This window comes from Zonotrichia leucophrys, chromosome 6 (genome assembly GCF_028769735.1).
Source record: "Zonotrichia leucophrys gambelii isolate GWCS_2022_RI chromosome 6, RI_Zleu_2.0, whole genome shotgun sequence".
Classification (NCBI taxonomy): domain Eukaryota; kingdom Metazoa; phylum Chordata; class Aves; order Passeriformes; family Passerellidae; genus Zonotrichia; species Zonotrichia leucophrys.
Window position 1 is genome coordinate 20,327,365 of NC_088176.1, and position 17,882 is coordinate 20,345,246.

Sequence of the window (17,882 nt, forward strand, 5' to 3'; positions counted from 1 at the left end):
GAAGGAGATGATGTCCCAAGTAAACCACCTTTTAGGCTGCTGCTGGGTCCTAATGCTGCTGTTTTGCTCTCTTCAGTAGGCAGTGTCCATGCAGGATCAACTTTCCCAGCGATTCAGGGTGCTTCCTTGACAACTCTGTCCTCACAGCCCAACTCCCTCGTTACGGGGGGTTTTCCTGCCGAGGATGAGCAGCACAGCCAGCCCGTGAGCCCCCAGGGCCTGCACTACCTCCACTCTGCGTACCGAGTTGGTAAGGATGGCCAAGTGGGTTTCTGGAGTTCCCTGGAGAGGGATTCAGGGCAAGGCTGCAGGTTTTCGCTGTCAGTTTGGCAATTGGCTACTGCACCTGTTGGGGGTGAATGCACCTGAGGGACATGGGAAAGCAAGTTGATGATCAGATGTGGAGTCTAAAAATGAAGGCAAAGCACTGTAAGACTGAACAATTGCTTTTCAGGACCATCAGAGCAGAAAAGAGAGCTAAGTGGGTTAAAGCTGGTATTTCAGCAGATGTAGAAAGTAGCCTGAGTAGGCCTCCAAGGATGTGACTGTGCAAGTTGTGACTATATGATAAAATGATATTTGGCTCCTTCTGCTCATGGATGGAGAGGGCATACCTCTAGTTTAATACCAGCTGAGTCTTCAGATGCACAACAGAAGTGCCCTGTGCCTCTCCAGTTATTTGCTGAAGATAGATGCAGGAGGAACTTATATGTAGTGAAGAGTGTGTATGTAATTAGCATTCCTTTCCCCGTCACACTGGTTATGAGAAAATGAGAGAGTCTGCCTGAATCGCCATTGGTACAAGGATAGCAGTCTTAAGGTTTGGGATGGAGCTTAGATTGCAGTAAGCTACTGTACTAGTAAGTAGTAAGCTACTTGTACGTACTCATGGTTCAACCCAGTGGATGCTTGATGTAGGATAAAGAATCCTCTAAAAATAAGCATAGGAAGAGAAACAGCAGGAAAATGGAAGGAAAGCTTGACTTTTTTGTTGAAAGCCAGAATAGAGAGTACTTGTTAGCTGGAAAGGTGTGCAGGTGTCTTTTAAAATATCAGTAGTACATGGCATGCCATAAAAGGTGTTTAATAATGTGAAAAAGAGAGAGGTACAGGCAGGGAAGATGGTCTGGAAGATCAGAACGTGGCACATGTTGGTATTTGAATACTGTTGAAATGGGTAGATTTGTCTGAAGAACTGTAATGGCATAAGTGAAATGTTTGCAGATTGGCAATACTGCAGCTCAGTGGTGGCCTGTTGTCTTTGCTGCAGAGCAGGTTGGTTTGGGTAGCTTCTCTGTTGCAAAATTTAGGTCAAAAGCTTTGCTTTCAGGACATCTCTTGTAGTGCAGCCTTTGGGGCTCTCTGCTTGACGCTGCTGTGGGTGCTTGAGTGCCTCTTTGCAGCTCTGGTGAGGGGTGATGGCTGTGCAGGTTTCCCAGCTTGGAGCAGCAGATCCAGATGTTTTTGCAGATAGTTCCTGTGCTGGCAGGTTCCAGGGTTGGCCTTTTGTTTCTGTCTGGAGTCTGCAGCTGTAGAATTTCTGCTGGTGAGGGGCAGGCCAGTCAGGTTGTGTTGCAGTGAGTGAAATGCTCGACTCAGCCTTACTGGGCAGAAGTGCTCCTTGACTGTAGCTGCCCTTTCTCACAGGGATGCTGGCTCTGGAGATGCTTGGCCGAAGAGCTCACAACGACCATCCCAACAACTTCTCCCGCAGCCCGCCCTACACTGAGGATGTGAAATGGCTCCTTGGGTTAGCTGCAAAGTTAGGTAAGGCTCAGAGCAGTACTTAACAGAAATCCACTTGCTGGGATTTGGGCCATGGTGGGAACGAGCTCTTTGAGTGAAGCTTCAAAGACTGGGCGAGCCTGGTATCAGTGCCATTCCTGAGAGAAGATCCCTACTGATCTTTCGTCCTCTCATTTGTCCCATTTTTGGGTTCTGTAGGCATGCTGTTGAATTTTGAGTCACTGGATGATGTACATGAGATTGGACAGGGTTCAGAGCTTGTATCTCTTCCATTCTATAATATTGGTTCTTTCTTTTCCATTTGCACTGTATTGTAGGTATTCCTCTTAGGTATTTTTATACCTTCTGTGAAGACTTTTTATAGCAATAGGTGCTCATAACACCTATTTTCGGGAGGGTTGCTTGTTTTTACTTCCATTTTGCTCTTGTATCTTTTTTGTCAGCTCACTTTCTAAATTCTTAAGCAGTAACCTAAAAAAATCTTTACAAACAGCCTGTTTAGTGGCACAGCTTCTGCTGCTCCTGCTGGCAGCGCTCTACCATAGGAAGTGGTAAGGAAGCTTGACTTATGTCTACAGCCTTCTTAAAGCCTGAGTGCTGAGGCATCTATGTGCTTCCTTGATGGGCAGTCAAGAAACAATGGAGAAGGTAGTGTGTTATCCTTGTCTTTCTAATAACCTTGCCACATTAATCCTCAAGGATTAGTTTCCTTTCATATCTTCTTTAAAGAAAGGTGAATTTGGGAACACCAGTAACTGAGGTGGTACCTGGTCTCTCCTCAGACCTGATGGATATAGCAGAATCTTCTGTCCCATGAGTTTGCTAGACTGTCTCCCCCAAGCCTGCTGGAGGATGCAATACTGTGAGAAGAAGGTGCTCCAGATCCAGGTCCTTGCTGTGAAGTGTGGTTTCTTGTGTCTCTGTTACTTTAGCACTGTTGTTCTGACTTCCTCCTATGCAGGTGTAAACTACGTGCATCAGTTTTGCGTTGGTGCTGCCAAGGGGGTGCTGAGCCCTTTTGTGCTCCAGGAGATCATCATGGAAGCTCTACAGAGGCTCAACCCTGCCCATGTGCACAACCACCTGCGCACCCCAGCCTTCCACCAGCTGGTGCAGAGGTGCCAGCAGGCCTATATGCAGGTAAAGTGTGGCTTATCTTCCTGCTTGTCAGAGCTGCCAGGCCATTGCCTGCCTTGGAGGTGCTGCCTGTGTGTGCATGTGCAGAGGGGAAGGGGCCTTGGGCACTGGGAGCTGAAGTGCTCCATTCCTGATGCATCCTTCTCCCTCAGCAGGGACTAGAATAGGCATCACCTGCCTATATGGGGCTGCATGCAAAGGATCTCACTGTACTGCTTCTGCCAAGGCCTTCCACCTCCTGTGCTCTTCCATGAAGGCTGGGGTGGTTGTGTTCTTCCTCACTCTGAATGCTATCTGTACCTTTTAACTTCTGAACTTTCTTTGTTTTCAAGCCTCGTATCCACCCCTGTCCCTAGCCCATCCTTTTTACTTTCTTGTTAGCAGTAGCCTGTTTTCCTTCTCATGAAGCCCTGGCATGGCTATCTGATGTGCCAGTGCTGACACCACCAATGGAGATTGCTTGGTCAGCTACCAGCACAGATATCCCTCCCAGGCTTTGCTGAAACCAGTGTTTCAGTGAGCCAGCTGGAATACCAAAGCTGCCTGTTCTTTAAAGCAGTGCAGTCAGGACACATCACATATACCTTCTTCTTGAATAAACGACCAAAGGGTGATTCTGTAGCCATATTGTCCAGGTTGGATTAGCTGTTCTGTCATCCTAGATGGTACTTTTGAGACATGACAGCTTCTTCATTTGGCCTTGAAAGCTAAGCGTGCTGGTTTTGGGCCTTGTTTGAGAAGCTGATAGAAGTGACAATGTTAAGCCTAGAGATATTTTGTAGCAATTTAGTGTAAACTTAACTCAGCCCATGTCCCTTAGCAAAGGAGATGGGCAGTGCCCAGGCTGGGTGTAACCTGCAGAATGGAAGGTTGTAAGGGTTGGATGCTGGTGGGGTAGAGTATTACCTGGGCCTTTAGTGCTGTACTGTGGCTCAGTGCAGTGCTCATGACATAGAGGACACGTGCTGACGCTGCATTTTGGTGCTCTGAGGGAGCACTGCCCTTGGGTGTGCTGGGTGTAGGATACAGCACTGCTGCCTGTGAGGTACTCTTCTCTGTCAGAGCTGCCAGTCTTGGACCACTGGTGGGTAACAGGACCATTTGCTCTGGGAGCTCAACCTTGGGACTTTCACCAGCAGGGGGGCGGTGAGCAAATGCCTTAAGGCTCTTTCCCTTTTCCCATGCAGTACATCCATCATCGGCTGATCCATCTCACCCCAGCTGACTACGATGACTTTGTGAATGCCATCCGCAGCGCCAGAAGCGCCTTCTGCCTGACTCCCATGGGCATGATGCAGTTTAATGATATCCTCCAGAACCTAAAGCGCAGCAAGCAGACAAAGGAGCTGTGGCAAAGGGTCTCTCTGGAAATGACCACCTTCTCACCATGACATCAGGTGGAGCTCCACGGACACACAACCCTTTGCCCAACATAGTTGTAGTTCCATTTACACCATCCTTCCTTCTGGTGTCTTTTTTATTTTAGTTTTAACTTGTTGGAAACCACTGATCTGATGTATTTATACCATGACATTCCTCTCCAGCACTGTTGCGTGTTGGCGCTCTGCTTTGCTCGCTCTTCCTCCTCCTTCTCAGGGGGCTGCAGGCTTGAGAAGCATCAGGAAATGAGAAGGAAGTTGAGCTGGCTGCCCTGTGGTGTAGTCACTGCTTTTCTCCCTGAGCCCCGGAGGCTGTCCTGCGAGCAGTTTGCAGTGTGATTGCGCACATGTTAGAGGGGTTGGGGATTCTGTCTGAAATATTTATTTTAGCATTTATAAATATGTAAACTTTTTTTTTTTTTGTATGAGCTTCTCTTACTCCACACACCATCTCCTTTTGGAGAGTGGCTGGAACTGCTGTGCACAGCAAGTGCTTCCTCCATCCCTTTCAGCAACTCCTGGTGAGAGAAGCTGAGACTGGAGTAGCAGGGCCAGGGCCACCTCTGCAGCTTTCTGCTGCAGCTGAGGACAGAGGCTGGAGCTCGGGCAGTGAGTCCTTGACTGCACTGAGCTGCCTGGAGACTGCCAGAAGTGCTTGAGCTCTTTCTCAGGAGCGTCCCTCACTGGGCACTGCTGGCTCATGGAATGTTTTGATCCTGGTTGTTCCAAGTTGTACAATCCTGTTTCTTTTGGCTGGGGTATTACTCTCCTGTAATCACTTTCTTATCCCTCGTCTCTTCTCGTTTCCTGATTAAACACTTGTTTTCTTAGACTGACTCTCTCTTCTCTCTGCTATGATGTGGGCAGTCTGAAGGAGCTTGCCAGCTGTGTGTCAGTGGGAGCTCCTGTGAGCCCTGGTAGGTGGCTGCTGTGCTCTGGGGAGCAGCAGTCCAGCACAAGCTGGGGCCCAAAGGTTTTCTTGCCTGATAGTGCTCTGACCATGACCTGCCTCTGCAGAGGCTGAGCTACATGTTTGATGGGTGCTGGGAGAGTTGGTGCTAAGTCTGGGATGTTCTTCCTACAGTTCTGTCAGTCACTGGCTTCCTTTTCTAGCCTTGATACTGTGTGATAATGCAGAGCCTTGCATTTCCCAAGTATTGTGTAGAACACCAGCTGCTCCCATGTATTGGTGGTATGAGAGGTATGTGGTGGACTGTGAAAGCTATCTGGTAGGGATGGCATTGCAGAAAATTTAGATAGCTTAAGTGTATAAGCACATACCTTTCAGGGCTTTTAAAAGTGGAAGTTAAATAACTTATGGAGGTTAAGAATCCCATTTCTCAGCAGTAATGTATTTTGCTTCTTACTTGGGTTTAGCCAATGAGTTTTAATTTCTGCAAGTTAGAAATATGTACCCGTTTGATATTTTCAATGATACTCTTAAAGAATAAAGTAAATCATAGGCACAGGGCAAAAGAGATGAACAGGCTCTTTTGGTTTGGCTTTGTGTACTGCACAGGCCAGGGAGTATAGCTTAGGTTTCTCTACTTCTGATTGTGCAACAGTAACTATTTAAAGATCTCCTTATAGCTCCTTGTGTTCCTCCATAAGGTATTTAGTTAAATGCTAACTAGAAATGCAGATGGTGATAATAATGGGTTAGCTTCTGTGGTTTTTAAACTGAAGTCTCTTGATTATGAGCTGCCTGTTCTTTTGCAAAACTTCTGGATCTGACTGGAAAGCACAGCCTGATGATGTGTGGAAGGTTTGGGTTCCTAGAACACTTTCTGTGCTCTGGTTCTTGCATGTTCAGAACTGTGAAAGGAGCATAGAGAAAAATGAGTTGTCTAATAAGGTCTAATATTTTCTAATGTTATAGGGGAAAATTGTGGAAGAGAAGGGAGCATGTTTTATAAGGAAAGAAGCAGCAGGGAAATGGCTGAAAGAGCTGAATATTAAGTAGCAGGAGCAGAAGTGATCTGTAGCATTAAGAATTTGGATAGAACAGGGAAATGAAATGTCAGAGCCTCATCTGTGATGTTGATTGGAAAAATACACTTGACCCTGAGAAGGTGAGTTTTCAGACCACTGTGTCTGGTAATATATTGTTGTTCCTGAGCCAAATCCCATGAAATATATCTGAGCAAGGACAGAAGAAAGTGAGGAAAGAGATGATGATGTTTTTTTACTGCCATGTGGCTATGAGGTTATTCAGGTATTTTTCCTTCATAAGAGATGGGATGAGCCCTGTTGGCCCCAGAAGCATTCATTTCCTGTTAAAAAAACCCAATTATTACCCACTGCAGTCTTGTTAGTCACTATTCCAGGAGAGGGCAAAATATTCAGGCTTAGAAATTCTGAAAAGACATTTCAGCAGAAGACCTGTAAAAGAGGTTGCAGGCAACTCAAATTTCCTTTGACTTTTAACACATGTGTTTTTTCACTTGGAGTAAATGTTCTCCAGGACTTTGCCAGCAGCACATGAAGTGTCTCCATCTCTGGACATGTTCATCTATTACCATCTTTCTTGCCTGTGAAAATTTTCTTTTGGAGGCATTTTCCAGGAATATGCGTTAACAGAACAGTGTTTGCCTTTGAACTTCAGTGTCTTTACAGCCCATGAACAAGGTGAGTTTGAGCTGTCCTGTAATGAAATGACATGCCTGGCAGCAGGTTATGGCTGTAATTAGCTGAAAAGTCCCCCTGTTTAGTTTTTCTTTACAGTCCTTACAATTTATTTGGGATTTTTATTTTGGTTTTTGGAGAGTCTATTCAGAACTAGCCTTCTGGAGAGTTGTTGAAACTAGTTTAATATTTCTGCTTGGGTTTGGTTTTTATCAAGCCTGGAACTGTGGTATTTTGGAGCAGAATACAGCTTTTATTTCCCAGATTATTTAGCACCAGCTTGGCTATTGCTACACAGTGCTGGAGTGCTCTGTGGAACCTTGGAAACCTCAGTCAGTGGAAATGGGGTAAGCATTGAAGTACCCATGAAGTTCTTCACCACCTCTTGGTCAAAGTTGTCAGCTGTAACAGCATGGCATAAATTTAGAACAGTTTTCTATAAGAGGCAGAAAAGTTGTAGTTTTCTTACCTAGACATTAAGAGACGGGCAGGATATAAAAATGATTTTTTCAGGATGTAACTGGGAAGAGAATGTGCCAAAAGAGATGTATGTTCTCACAATGGTCTGCTACCACTGACTTTTTTTTTTTGACACGAGGTGCAGAAAGTAAAAGGTTGTGCCATCAGGACTTCTCAGCATCTCCTCACCATGACTGTTGCAGGAGTTCTCTTTGAAACCCTTTTAAGCCATAGACCAAATGGCTCTCAACTACAGTTTTTTAAAATACTTTGTGTTTTCTCTTTCTGTGCCTGAATTTAAGTGCCATGGACATGATTATGGTGAAGGCAGGATCTTCTGGCTGGTGGTTTGTTTTTTTTTTTAACTGCCTTCCCCTCACTATCTCCTTGCCCCCAGAATTATTCACATGTGGCTTTTGAACTCATTCCTGCTTTCTGTTTCCATTTTAAGGGTATCTGCACTTGGGGCAGGGTGGTGGAGGCACCTCTCCCAAAGTAGCAATAATTTGTGGAAGCTGGAAGTGCAGCTGGGGCTGTTCTGGGTGAGGGTTTTTTTTGAGCTGAGGATTTGTGAGTGCTTTCCCTGAGGGCACCATGCAGATGAACCGTGTGTGCTGTCAGGAGCTGCCATTACTGAGCAGTGTTTCTGCTTCTTGTAAAGACTGATTGTGCTCTCTAAACAAGTGGCTTTTTATCTTGAGGGCATTGTCTGCCCTCAGTTACAGTATTCATAACAACTCAGTGCTGTCCAGGATACACTGCACAGCTCCTTTTTTGCCATGAAGGAGTTGTGAGTTTTAAGGGGAAAATGGTGGAAATGCATTAAATCCAGTACATATCTGTATATGTATGCAGCATGCATTGTAAACAGGGACTGGGTCCTTGACATTTCCTTCCATGTCCTACTTGCATTGCCTCATTTAAGTCAGCCAGGAACTTTTTCTCTAAGCCCTGAAAAGCACCTTTTGCAGTGACCTTGGGGGTTATGGCCCAGCCTGATTTATGGTCCTGTCGCTGTACGTGACATAACCACGAGCTGGATTCTCTGCTGCGATGTGCCACCACTATGGAGCTGCTGGTTGTGGGGAGATGTGAGAGCTGACAAAGCTATGGAGATGAGAAAGGTGAGAAACCAAGTCTTGGAAGGAAGCCACTTTTTAAAGCTAATAATAGATTCTTTATTTCTACATAGAATAGTGGAGATGAGTGTCAGGAATACTTTTTGTAGCAAAACAGCCTGCTAAGTGTTTCAGAGGTGACTATTACTTGGTTTTTTGTTTTTTAGCTCCTACAAGCCTTTAAGAAAAAAGGAACAAACAAACTGATAAATGGAGAGAAGGTACCAGTGTTCCATCTATGTTCTGCTGTGTGATGGGGGATGGGATTCCTGGACTGAGGCAGCCTGAAAACACTTGTATGTGTTGGCTGCTACTGTGGTGGTGTCTTGTGTGCACCATGTCAGCCAGGAGTCCCTCAGGATTCAGCATTGTTTGATTCATTTGGCCCGTTCAGACCTGTTTATCATTACTTTTCTGGCCATATTACTACTGATACAGCAAAATGATCAGCAAGGAATCAAAGGATTTTCTTTCCAACTGTATGCAAGAGCTGAAAAACATCAGGAAGAGGTTGATCAAGTGGCTTTTTAGATTCCTGTGTGTCATTCTGACTTCCAGGAGTTGCAGGATTCTGTCAGGAATATTTGTCTTTGCAGTGCTGTCATCCAATGAAAATTGCAATTTTCAGTGATCAGCTTTTTGTGTAGCATTGATACATGCTGCCACCTACACAGAAATTCTCCAATTCCATTACAAGGTCTTCACGCTATAGCTGAGATTCATACCAGGGCTCCCTGAATGTTGTGCTGACTAGAAAGAGACAGCAGACAACTTTTAAGTATCTTCCTGATTGAATTCCTGAGGTGGTTTGCAAGCACAAGCTCCAAAGAGTTTCCTGTTGTTGTTTTGCCAGTTCTCACCTCCCATGCACTTGGCTATAAGAATTACATGGCTTTCTGCTTCCTGGGCCAAATTACTCCTTTTTAAATGAGAGTTGCATCAGACTAAAGAAGTTTTTTCAATACATTACCAAAAAAACCCTTAAGGTCCTGTCTTGTGCTTATTATTTTCCTTTGCCTTAGAAGTGAACTGGTTACTGTGAACTTCTACGCAGCAGTGAGGCAAGAAGGTGAGGTTTGTTTCTACTATGGAAGGGTGAGGGTCTGGAATGTTTTAGTGGGTCAGTATCTAGTACCCAGTGTCTCTCGCTAAAAGAGGAGGTTTGCTGGCTTTTTGGTATCACAGAGCTTCTGCTATTATACATGCTTCTCTTAGAGGCAGAGTTTGATTCCACAGCTTTGAAGTGATGACTGGAAGGCAGGTAGCTCCTGCACCCATGCGCTGTCAGAGAAAGGTAGCAGATTGGAAAACAGATCTTCATCAGGTAAGGATGTTCTATATTTGGAGCTGACCACAGCAGGGGCTTTGTCTGCCATTAGCATAAGCAGTAAGAACTAGTGCAGTACAGAAATTAACCAGCCAGGGGAGGAAAGAAATAGATAATGAGACTCCACAGTTGCCATTTGCTGCCTTGAGTGACAGTCTATTATCAGTAAAGTAACCCTGACTTACCGAGCCCCTCCCAACCTTTATTCCTCAGGCCACATTTATTGTTACTGGGCCTCTCCTCAAGGAGGTACCATACTCTGAGGTAAAGCATGAAGTGATTGGGTGACAATCTGTAATGAGTTAAGAGCAGGAAAACGTTTAAGGGAGCAGCACAATCACTGGTCCTGGGATCCTCCAGCTCCTGTGGCAGCATGTGAAAATGCCTTGCTGCTGTCAGGGTTATTTGTGAAGTGTCTGGTGTAGGGAGAGCTGTAGGACTGTTTTACAATGCTCTCACAATCTTGACTATTCAAACAATGTTTTCCTTCCAGTTTTTACTGTGAGGGCTGCTGTGCCAGGCACACCTGGACAGGAGCTACAGAGCCAAGCTCTGCTGTGGCAGGCACAGCAGCTGGAAACAACTGCAATAGCCAGGAATGGCCCCAAAGTCACCACTACACAAAGCAGTAAGAATGAGTCTCAAACGCCAGCCTCGCTGCAAGTAGCACACTGCTTCTACCTTGTTTCAAATGTAAGTTAAACACCACTGTTGCCCTTCCAAATATCAGGCCTAAGGCCTGGAGGAGGATTTCCAGTTTTTCTTACCCTTGTACCAGCTTAGGGTCCATGACACCACTCCAAATCATCACAAAGAAGAAAAATAAGTAGTACATTTATTGAATCTCCACTTACTACTACTTCTAGCCTTTATTGAGACACATGTGCTCAGCTTCGAGAGCCAAGAATTTCTTCATTATCATTCAATGTGAATGATGCTATACATGAATCAAGTGCAGGAAGTTGGGCTTTTTCTCTCTAACAGGAATGAGAGAGGGGTTTCTAGTCTTTCCATCTGTTTTTTGGCTGCACAAAATAACCCTTTCCAAGGGCACATGAAATAAAATACTATATTGTATACTATATACATTTACATACAACGGTAAATGCACCATTCATTCCGAAATACACAATACCTAAGGCTCAATGGAAAAGGTCAGTTGAAGCGACTTCTCTCTAGCTGAGAGAGAAGTGGCTTGTGACAGTTGTGAAAGTTTCCATAACTTGTTCATGTGGATCCTGCCCCACTGCAGCACTCTCCAAGGACCACCTGTGCCTGGGAAGGAGGGCTCAAAGAAAATATGTACAACCACGATGGAGGATTTCCTCTGAGAATAATTACCCAATAACTGCAGGAGGAGGCAAAGTACCTTAGTGTACTTTGCAGAAGCAGAAGCCCCTTTTAGGGATAGGAAACCACTTCTGGTGCAAAGCTGTCCCTTTGTATCTGAACAATACTTACTTTTAACTGTTTTTTTTCCTTTTCTCCTTGGACTGTTGGCGTGCAAGAATATTTAACAGTGCTAGCAACTGGACTATGTGATAGGGATGCTGGAACTGTTGGAAAGGGATTTTTTTTTTAAGCTGATCAGATGTGGGGAACTGAATTGCCTGTTTTCAGCTGTAACATCAGCCATATTTTACAATACCTGAGCTTTGCCTCCCCCCCGCTGCTGGGCTGCACTTACACCTCCCAAGTGCTCTATAGGGACATTACTGCTCCTTGGTTATCTTTTGAAACGGCTCAAGTCCCTGCAGAGAAATATGCGCCACGTTGCCACATGTGGCAAACCTCTTCTCTAAGATGACAAAGCAATTCACTGACCAGAGTCAGCAGACAGTGTATCCCACCCCAAGCCCTGCAGATGAGGAGGGACAAGGTTACCTGTCTGTGCCTGGCCCCGCAGGTGCAGTGCCCGCCATCCCCACACAGTGGCGCTGTAAGCAACGGGCACGGGCAGGAACAGGGCGTTCTTGGGCCTCGCTGTGCCAGACACACTATGGATAAAAGCTGGGCTTCACTGCACTGGATTCCCCTTTTATTAGGCTGCTGCTCTTTTCTCAGCAGTGGGCTCACTTGTCTCCCCTCTTCAGCCTTTACTTCTGGGCTCAGAGGAGTAACACATTAACTCCGGCTTGTGCCTGTTTCATAGACTGAGGAAATTAATTTAAAAATACACAAAGTGGTAACTCTGCTCTCTTCCCTGCTCTAAGTAGGGCAGGCATTTCAAATCCTTCTTGTAAGCAGAAGTGGAATTGTAGTAGCACACCATTAATACTCAAGAATGTGACTTGCACTCGATGCCCCAAGGCAGTGGCAGGGCAGCAGCCCTTTCCGAGGGTGGGGCAAGGCTCCACATGCACATTCTCTGCTCCTTTGTCCAGTTGTTTTGGCTTGACAGGAGATGGCATCATAGCACATGCTGGAGCACCACACATGCCAATGGCACTGGGGCCAGGGAGTCCCTCTCAGCTCCAACTGGAGTTTTGCAGTTCCTCTCGGAGCCAGGTAGGAAGGGGCTGCCCCAGTCTGTTCATCAGCTTGGATAATTCAATGTTGTGCTCCCGGTAGAAGTCTCTTAGAAAGAGCCGTGACTGTGGAAAAAACAGACACATGCTCCACAGGTCATCTAGGACAGAGGGTAGGAAAATCCATGTGGGTTTGCTGGGATGTTTCTACTTCTCTTTTTGTCAAGAGATTTGAGACAGCTACTCACCAAGGAATCCATATCAGGGTATTTCCTTCCTTTACTCTTTCCTAGGCATTTAGTCTTTCCTCCATCTAGCAGCTGGCACCAAAATCCTTTTGCTTCATCAAATCTGCAAAAGACATTTATCTTTGAAAGATACAGCCACAAACCCAATTAGCAGCAGCAGCAATTAAGTAACTCCATAGTTACTTCCTATTTCAGTGCTTTACCTATTTATTTTGTGATATTGGTTCCTTGGATTTTTTTAGCACTGGACTACTTTGACAAGAAACCTATTACAAACATGATGGTTTCAGCTTTGTGCAAATTTCAGATGTACCATGGTTACACAATTTGTCTGTTCAGCTGGGGGGAAAGATAATAATTGGGTTTTTGGTGTATGTAAATTCTTTTAACTCTCCTCACTATAGTTGAGTATTAGAGAATCCCCTGACTGTTTATGAAGAGTCAGGTGTTTCTTTTCTTGCTAAAACACAGGCGTGAGGCAATGCTGGGAACCATGTCTGGATCTGGCCTGGTCTGTCCCTTCAGGTGGCCAAAGGTGAGCTTGAGGTTTGAGCAGGTCCCTTGAAGAAACTGGAGGCAAGCTGACAAATCCCATCCATTTCCTGACCCTGGCTGAGGGGTGCTGGCAGTACCTCTACCGTAGATACTCCATTCACCATCAGCACATGTGCTGCAGAAAGTGAAGCTTTCAAGTAACCTGACATTTCTCTAAATCTGTTCCCCCCAAGGAGCTCTGTGCCACCCATTTGGAAACAGCTGTAGGGGGAGAACTGAATGAGTTGTCCTCTCTTTACTGTGAAAGGAAAGAGCAATTGTTCTGTGTCTGCACGCATGCATCCTCACCCACCATCCGCAGCTGGCATAGGCTGTGACAGCAGAGAAGATGTGAAAACAGTTTTCAGCTGCAAAGAACAATATTCAGCATCTTCAGTGGGCTTGCACAGTTTCCACTAAACACTGGTATGGCCACAGTACACCTCCAACAGCACTTAATCTATTCAGATTAACTGTACATGCAGTGTGGGCAAGGTAACAGTCACAGCTCAGGAACACCCTTTAACTGTAGCAGTGAGGTGGTGCCTCTGCTAATGCTCCCTCAGACAGCTCTGGGCACCTGTCAAATCCACATCATCTCTAATAACAGGCTCTTTACCTCAAAACTGTGCAGTGCAGCCCTAATCTCCATCTGGGTGAAGATACGAGCAGATTGTCACACATTTTTTATCATACCTCCTCTACTTTTTGTCAAATACAGGTATAACACAAAGCATAAGGAGTGCTAATAATTCCAGCACCTTTTCTGAAACACAAAGACCAGATGGAAAAAAATATAGTTACTGCTGTGAAAAACTTCATTCTTCTCCATGACACTGTCAGAACCTTGTCCTTCCCCTATAATTTCAGGAAACACCAAGGTGTGATTTCAGTCTCCACAAAGCATCTCATGCTATTTGAATCTAATTTTAGGGTTAGGCATAACTGTGAAACCTTGGCAGATCTTGTGATCAGAGACAAGAAGTATTCTTTTAATCATGGGCTTCCTGGCTGAGAAAGCATTCTCCCAAAAGGGAGCTATTTCCCTACCTGAGGGCCTGGGTGTAGTTGAAGAGTGGTGTAACTCCCAAGAACTTCTGGATGTTGTCCATTACAGAGGCAGGGTTGTGTCTCAGCTCCTGACCATCCACAATGAGAAGCTGAAAAGAGAGAACAGTTGCTTTAGCCTCTGCCAGCTTGTGCTGACTGACACCTATGAGCTTCCTCCATCTCCAGCTGCCCTGGCCTGTGAGTACAGGCAGCCAAAATCTGTCTGTTCTAGAAGAACACAGTGGGGGATGTGGCCCATTTGTCACCAGAGATAGAGAAGCTGTGATATGGGCCACATGACAGGCTTTGCTTAATAAAGTTGTCTTTGGCCAAATGCCCTGTAAGTAAGCACTAAGGCCCAGAAGCAGCATGTACAGATTGTCTCTGGAAACCCTTCTTTTTTGGATGTCAGCAGCCATTGTGCTAGGTATTCTCCTGTTACGTGTCTCATAGACAATGAACAACATTTGTGCTAATAAATATCTACTCCAAATAAAAGAATGGAGCAACAGTCACATGAACTAATGACTGACCTGCAGTAAGAACAAGGAGGTGTGTGTTTGGCTCCATCATTCCTCAAGCAATAACCTCCAGGAATAGTAAGGCAATGAGATACAAGCCTAAGAATGCTTTACCATCTCTCTTTTAGTCTTGACAGATCTGTCATGTACAGTTCAGGCTCTGCTGCTTTGGCAGAGAATAAGAGACCAAATGGACATTATAACCCTCTGCTGGATTACAGACTGTCTTAAGAATAACCCCAGCAGCAGAAAGAACTTGAAAAATCATCCTGACACAGTAATCACATATATATATATATACATACACACACAAAGATAGGTAGATAGATAATCTTAGTTTAGAAACATCTTCAGAATTTAGAGACCGAAATACTCTACACTGTCTATTCATTTGCATTTTTGCAAATTTATACACAAAACACTAAATCCTGACATCTCTGCAGTGAACTTTCCCTTCAGCAGACAGCTAAAGGTTTCACAACATGGGAACTAACAAGATGCAGAGTCCATGACACTCTCTGTAAAGCAACAAAACCACAGCAAGTGGCTGAAGACCTTCTGGGTCTGAAGAAGGTCCCTGGACTGCAGACTGCCAAGATGAAAGGAAGGGAGCGCTAGCACTGCTGTTCTTGCTGAGATTCCCAGTACTGTGGAGTGTTCTAGGAGATCACAGTATCCTCATGCACTCATTTCCTTTTACAAATACAATAAAGTGCAAAATTGGAGTATTCAAGCCTAATTTCTTACCCATTCATAACAGGAGAAAGGAAGTAGTGGATTTTGTTCCAAAAGACAAGAAAGAAGGTAAAATTAAAATTATGGGGGGCACACATGCTCCTGAATCAGTTTGTTCCCTTTTCTCCTACACTAAACCTGCAGGGGGCTCCACAAGCAGCTCTCCTACCTGCCCCGAGGGATAGTAGGTGAGCCAGCGCTCCAGGTGGGTGGAATACCAGCCGGGGAACAGGCATCGGCTCTGCAGGGTGCGCAGCTCCTGCGGGGCCTGGCCTTTCGCAGAGATCACTTGGTAGAAGGTGTAATTGAGCGCCACAGGGTCGTTGTGAGCACGCTGGTGCTGAAAAACACAAGCTGGATTCAGGAGCAGGAACACGATTCTGCCTTACGCTTCTCAGTGCAGATCCCAATGACTCAGCACAGCCACCCACCAATGCCTCTGTATGTGAATGTGTCCACACCCTGCAGGGAACCTGCCTCCTCTAGGGAAGCACATCCGTGGGCTTTCTGCCTCCCCCACTGAAATATCTCTGCGGCTGTGAACCCCCAGCCCAGCGCAGGGAAGTTACCTGGTACCACGAATAGGCTCGGTCGGCAGGGTTGATCAGAACAGTGATGATTTTGGCTCGAGGCAGCAGGGCTGCACCACGTTTCGGTACCACCTCTGTGTCAAAGTAATTGGCACTCTTCTCAAACATGAAGTCTGTGCTGGCATTGGAGGGAATGGGAAAGAATTCCATGTACCTGCCAAACAGAAGGGATGTTGGTGAGCAGCATGGCCCAACAGGAAAAGGCACAGCCCCACGATGCCCTTACTCCTCTTCAACAGACACAGCTGCAGCAAAATTGCACCTCCCCAGTAATGCAAGGGACGAGCAAACGAGTGCAGATGTAGCAGAAGCGGGACTCAAAAAAGGGTGGCGGCACATGACAAAGAAAGTTGAGAAATGATACAAAGGTAAGGAAGTATTTTGCTGAGAGTGTGTTCCCCAAGTCCCTGGCAGTGGAAGGAAAAACCTGAGGGTAAGGTCCCAGCTGCTAGCTTTAGCAGGAAAGACATTTTGTCCAAGAGTAAGGTCAGAATCGTCTGCCTGCCTTGTCACCAATCACTTACTTAAACCTGTCTAAAGCATTTATCTCTTTGTACCTCAATCCATAGCTGAGGTGCAGGGTGAAGATCTCAGTCTTGCCTCACAGGAGCTTGTTGAATAAGTAACGTGGAAACTGTAAGGTATTTGATTAACAGGGTAAGAGGGTAAGGCGAGCTGGGGACTGTGAAGCACTGGAAGGTTGATCTGTGCTCAAATCTAAGCTGTGCAACAAACGCAAATTCCGTGTTAAATACAAAGATTCTCCCCTTGCATGTGATGCCACACTCCAGATGTATCTGGAGGACTTTTCCAGGGGATGCACATAGAAACCTTCACTTTCTAACCTGTCAGCTAGTGCAACTGCTCTGTAGTGCTTGACTTCTGTGAGCTCTGTTCAAGTGCTAACCATCTTCCAGTATCTGTTCAAAAGTCCCCTAAATGATTAGAGAAGTCAATCTCCCACAACTCGTGGATAAAGAAGTCCCAGAATGCCTTTGTGCCACACAGCCATCCCTCAGAGCCACACACAAGGGAGGCTGGTGCCACTGTCAGCTGAAGTTACAGCTTTGAGTAAGAAACACCTTTAAACTTTGTCTCCCTGGAAACACAGTGGCATAATAGTGCCATGATGACGCTAGAATTTGCCTGCCAGGTGGAAACTTCTACATGTAAACAGCAAGGTATGCATATGGATACTGGAGCCAGCACAAGGAACACAGTGGTTGTTTTAAGTGTCAAGGCTTGAGAACAACAGCAGACAGGTTGTCCCCTCCAGTATTAGGAGTTTTAACTCTAAAACCATAAGAACTTTGTAATGGGAACACTGCTGTCTGTTTTGCATGTCAAAGTACCTTCATGACAGCAGTGCATTCATCAAAGACTTGCTGAATTTTTAAAGCTAATTCATACCTACAGCTCTCCTGGTGAAGAGTCACTAAAATGAGAAACTACTTGTGCTGCTCCTGGGACTACACAGCTGGGTTACCAGGAAAACAGAAAGCATGCACTGAGCAAAGCGAGGAAAACAGCTGTTCAGAAACACAGAGGTGGCTAAGGGGGAGGAGGCAGATATACAGAGAGATTTGGGAGAAGGCAACATGGGTGCACCATATCACACAAGAACATGTGTCAGGTCTCTTACCAATCAATTCCTTTGTGATAGTTGGGGCCATTAAAAAACTGGATCTCCTCAAAGGTGGATGGACTTGGGAAGTTACTGGTGACAGCTGGATGCATGGTCAAGAAGAAGTGCACAGCTGTTGTGCCTGCAACAGGAACCAGTTAAGGGACCTGGGTCACACAGTGCTTTGGCTGAATTAAAGGCTTACCTACACTGCAAGAAACTGTTCCCAGATGGGCACACTCCTCTCCTTTGTAGCTGACCAACCCCATAACTCACACAGGTTACAACAGCAGTGACACCAAGCACTGCTCAGTCAAGTTC

The 17,882-nt window shown here is 45.6% G+C and overlaps 2 protein-coding genes across 8 annotated transcripts in view; one reads left to right on the forward strand and one right to left on the reverse strand.

Moving 5' to 3' along the window:
* Nucleotides 1-5,098, forward strand: part of ZSWIM8 (zinc finger SWIM-type containing 8) — a 54,010-nt gene extending 48,912 nt beyond the window's left edge. For both annotated transcript variants that reach the window (XM_064716790.1, XM_064716791.1), the window contains exons 23-26: nt 77-250; nt 1,648-1,767; nt 2,708-2,886; nt 4,071-5,098. In XM_064716790.1, coding sequence (XP_064572860.1) covers nt 77-250; nt 1,648-1,767; nt 2,708-2,886; nt 4,071-4,274 — 677 coding nt within the window. In that variant the 3' untranslated portion in view covers nt 4,275-5,098. The remainder of the gene's footprint in view (nt 1-76; nt 251-1,647; nt 1,768-2,707; nt 2,887-4,070) is intronic.
* Nucleotides 5,099-10,645: 5,547 nt separating this feature from the next.
* NDST2 (N-deacetylase and N-sulfotransferase 2) overlaps nt 10,646-17,882 on the reverse strand; it is a 130,754-nt gene continuing 123,517 nt past the window's right edge. For all 6 annotated transcript variants that reach the window (XM_064716793.1, XM_064716796.1, XM_064716794.1 and 3 more), the window contains 6 exons: nt 17,580-17,703; nt 15,917-16,091; nt 15,517-15,687; nt 14,092-14,201; nt 12,508-12,610; nt 10,646-12,385 (listed from right to left, as the gene is read on the reverse strand). In XM_064716793.1, the coding sequence (XP_064572863.1) occupies nt 12,260-12,385; nt 12,508-12,610; nt 14,092-14,201; nt 15,517-15,687; nt 15,917-16,091; nt 17,580-17,703 (809 nt within the window). In that variant the 3' untranslated portion in view covers nt 10,646-12,259. The remainder of the gene's footprint in view (nt 12,386-12,507; nt 12,611-14,091; nt 14,202-15,516; nt 15,688-15,916; nt 16,092-17,579; nt 17,704-17,882) is intronic.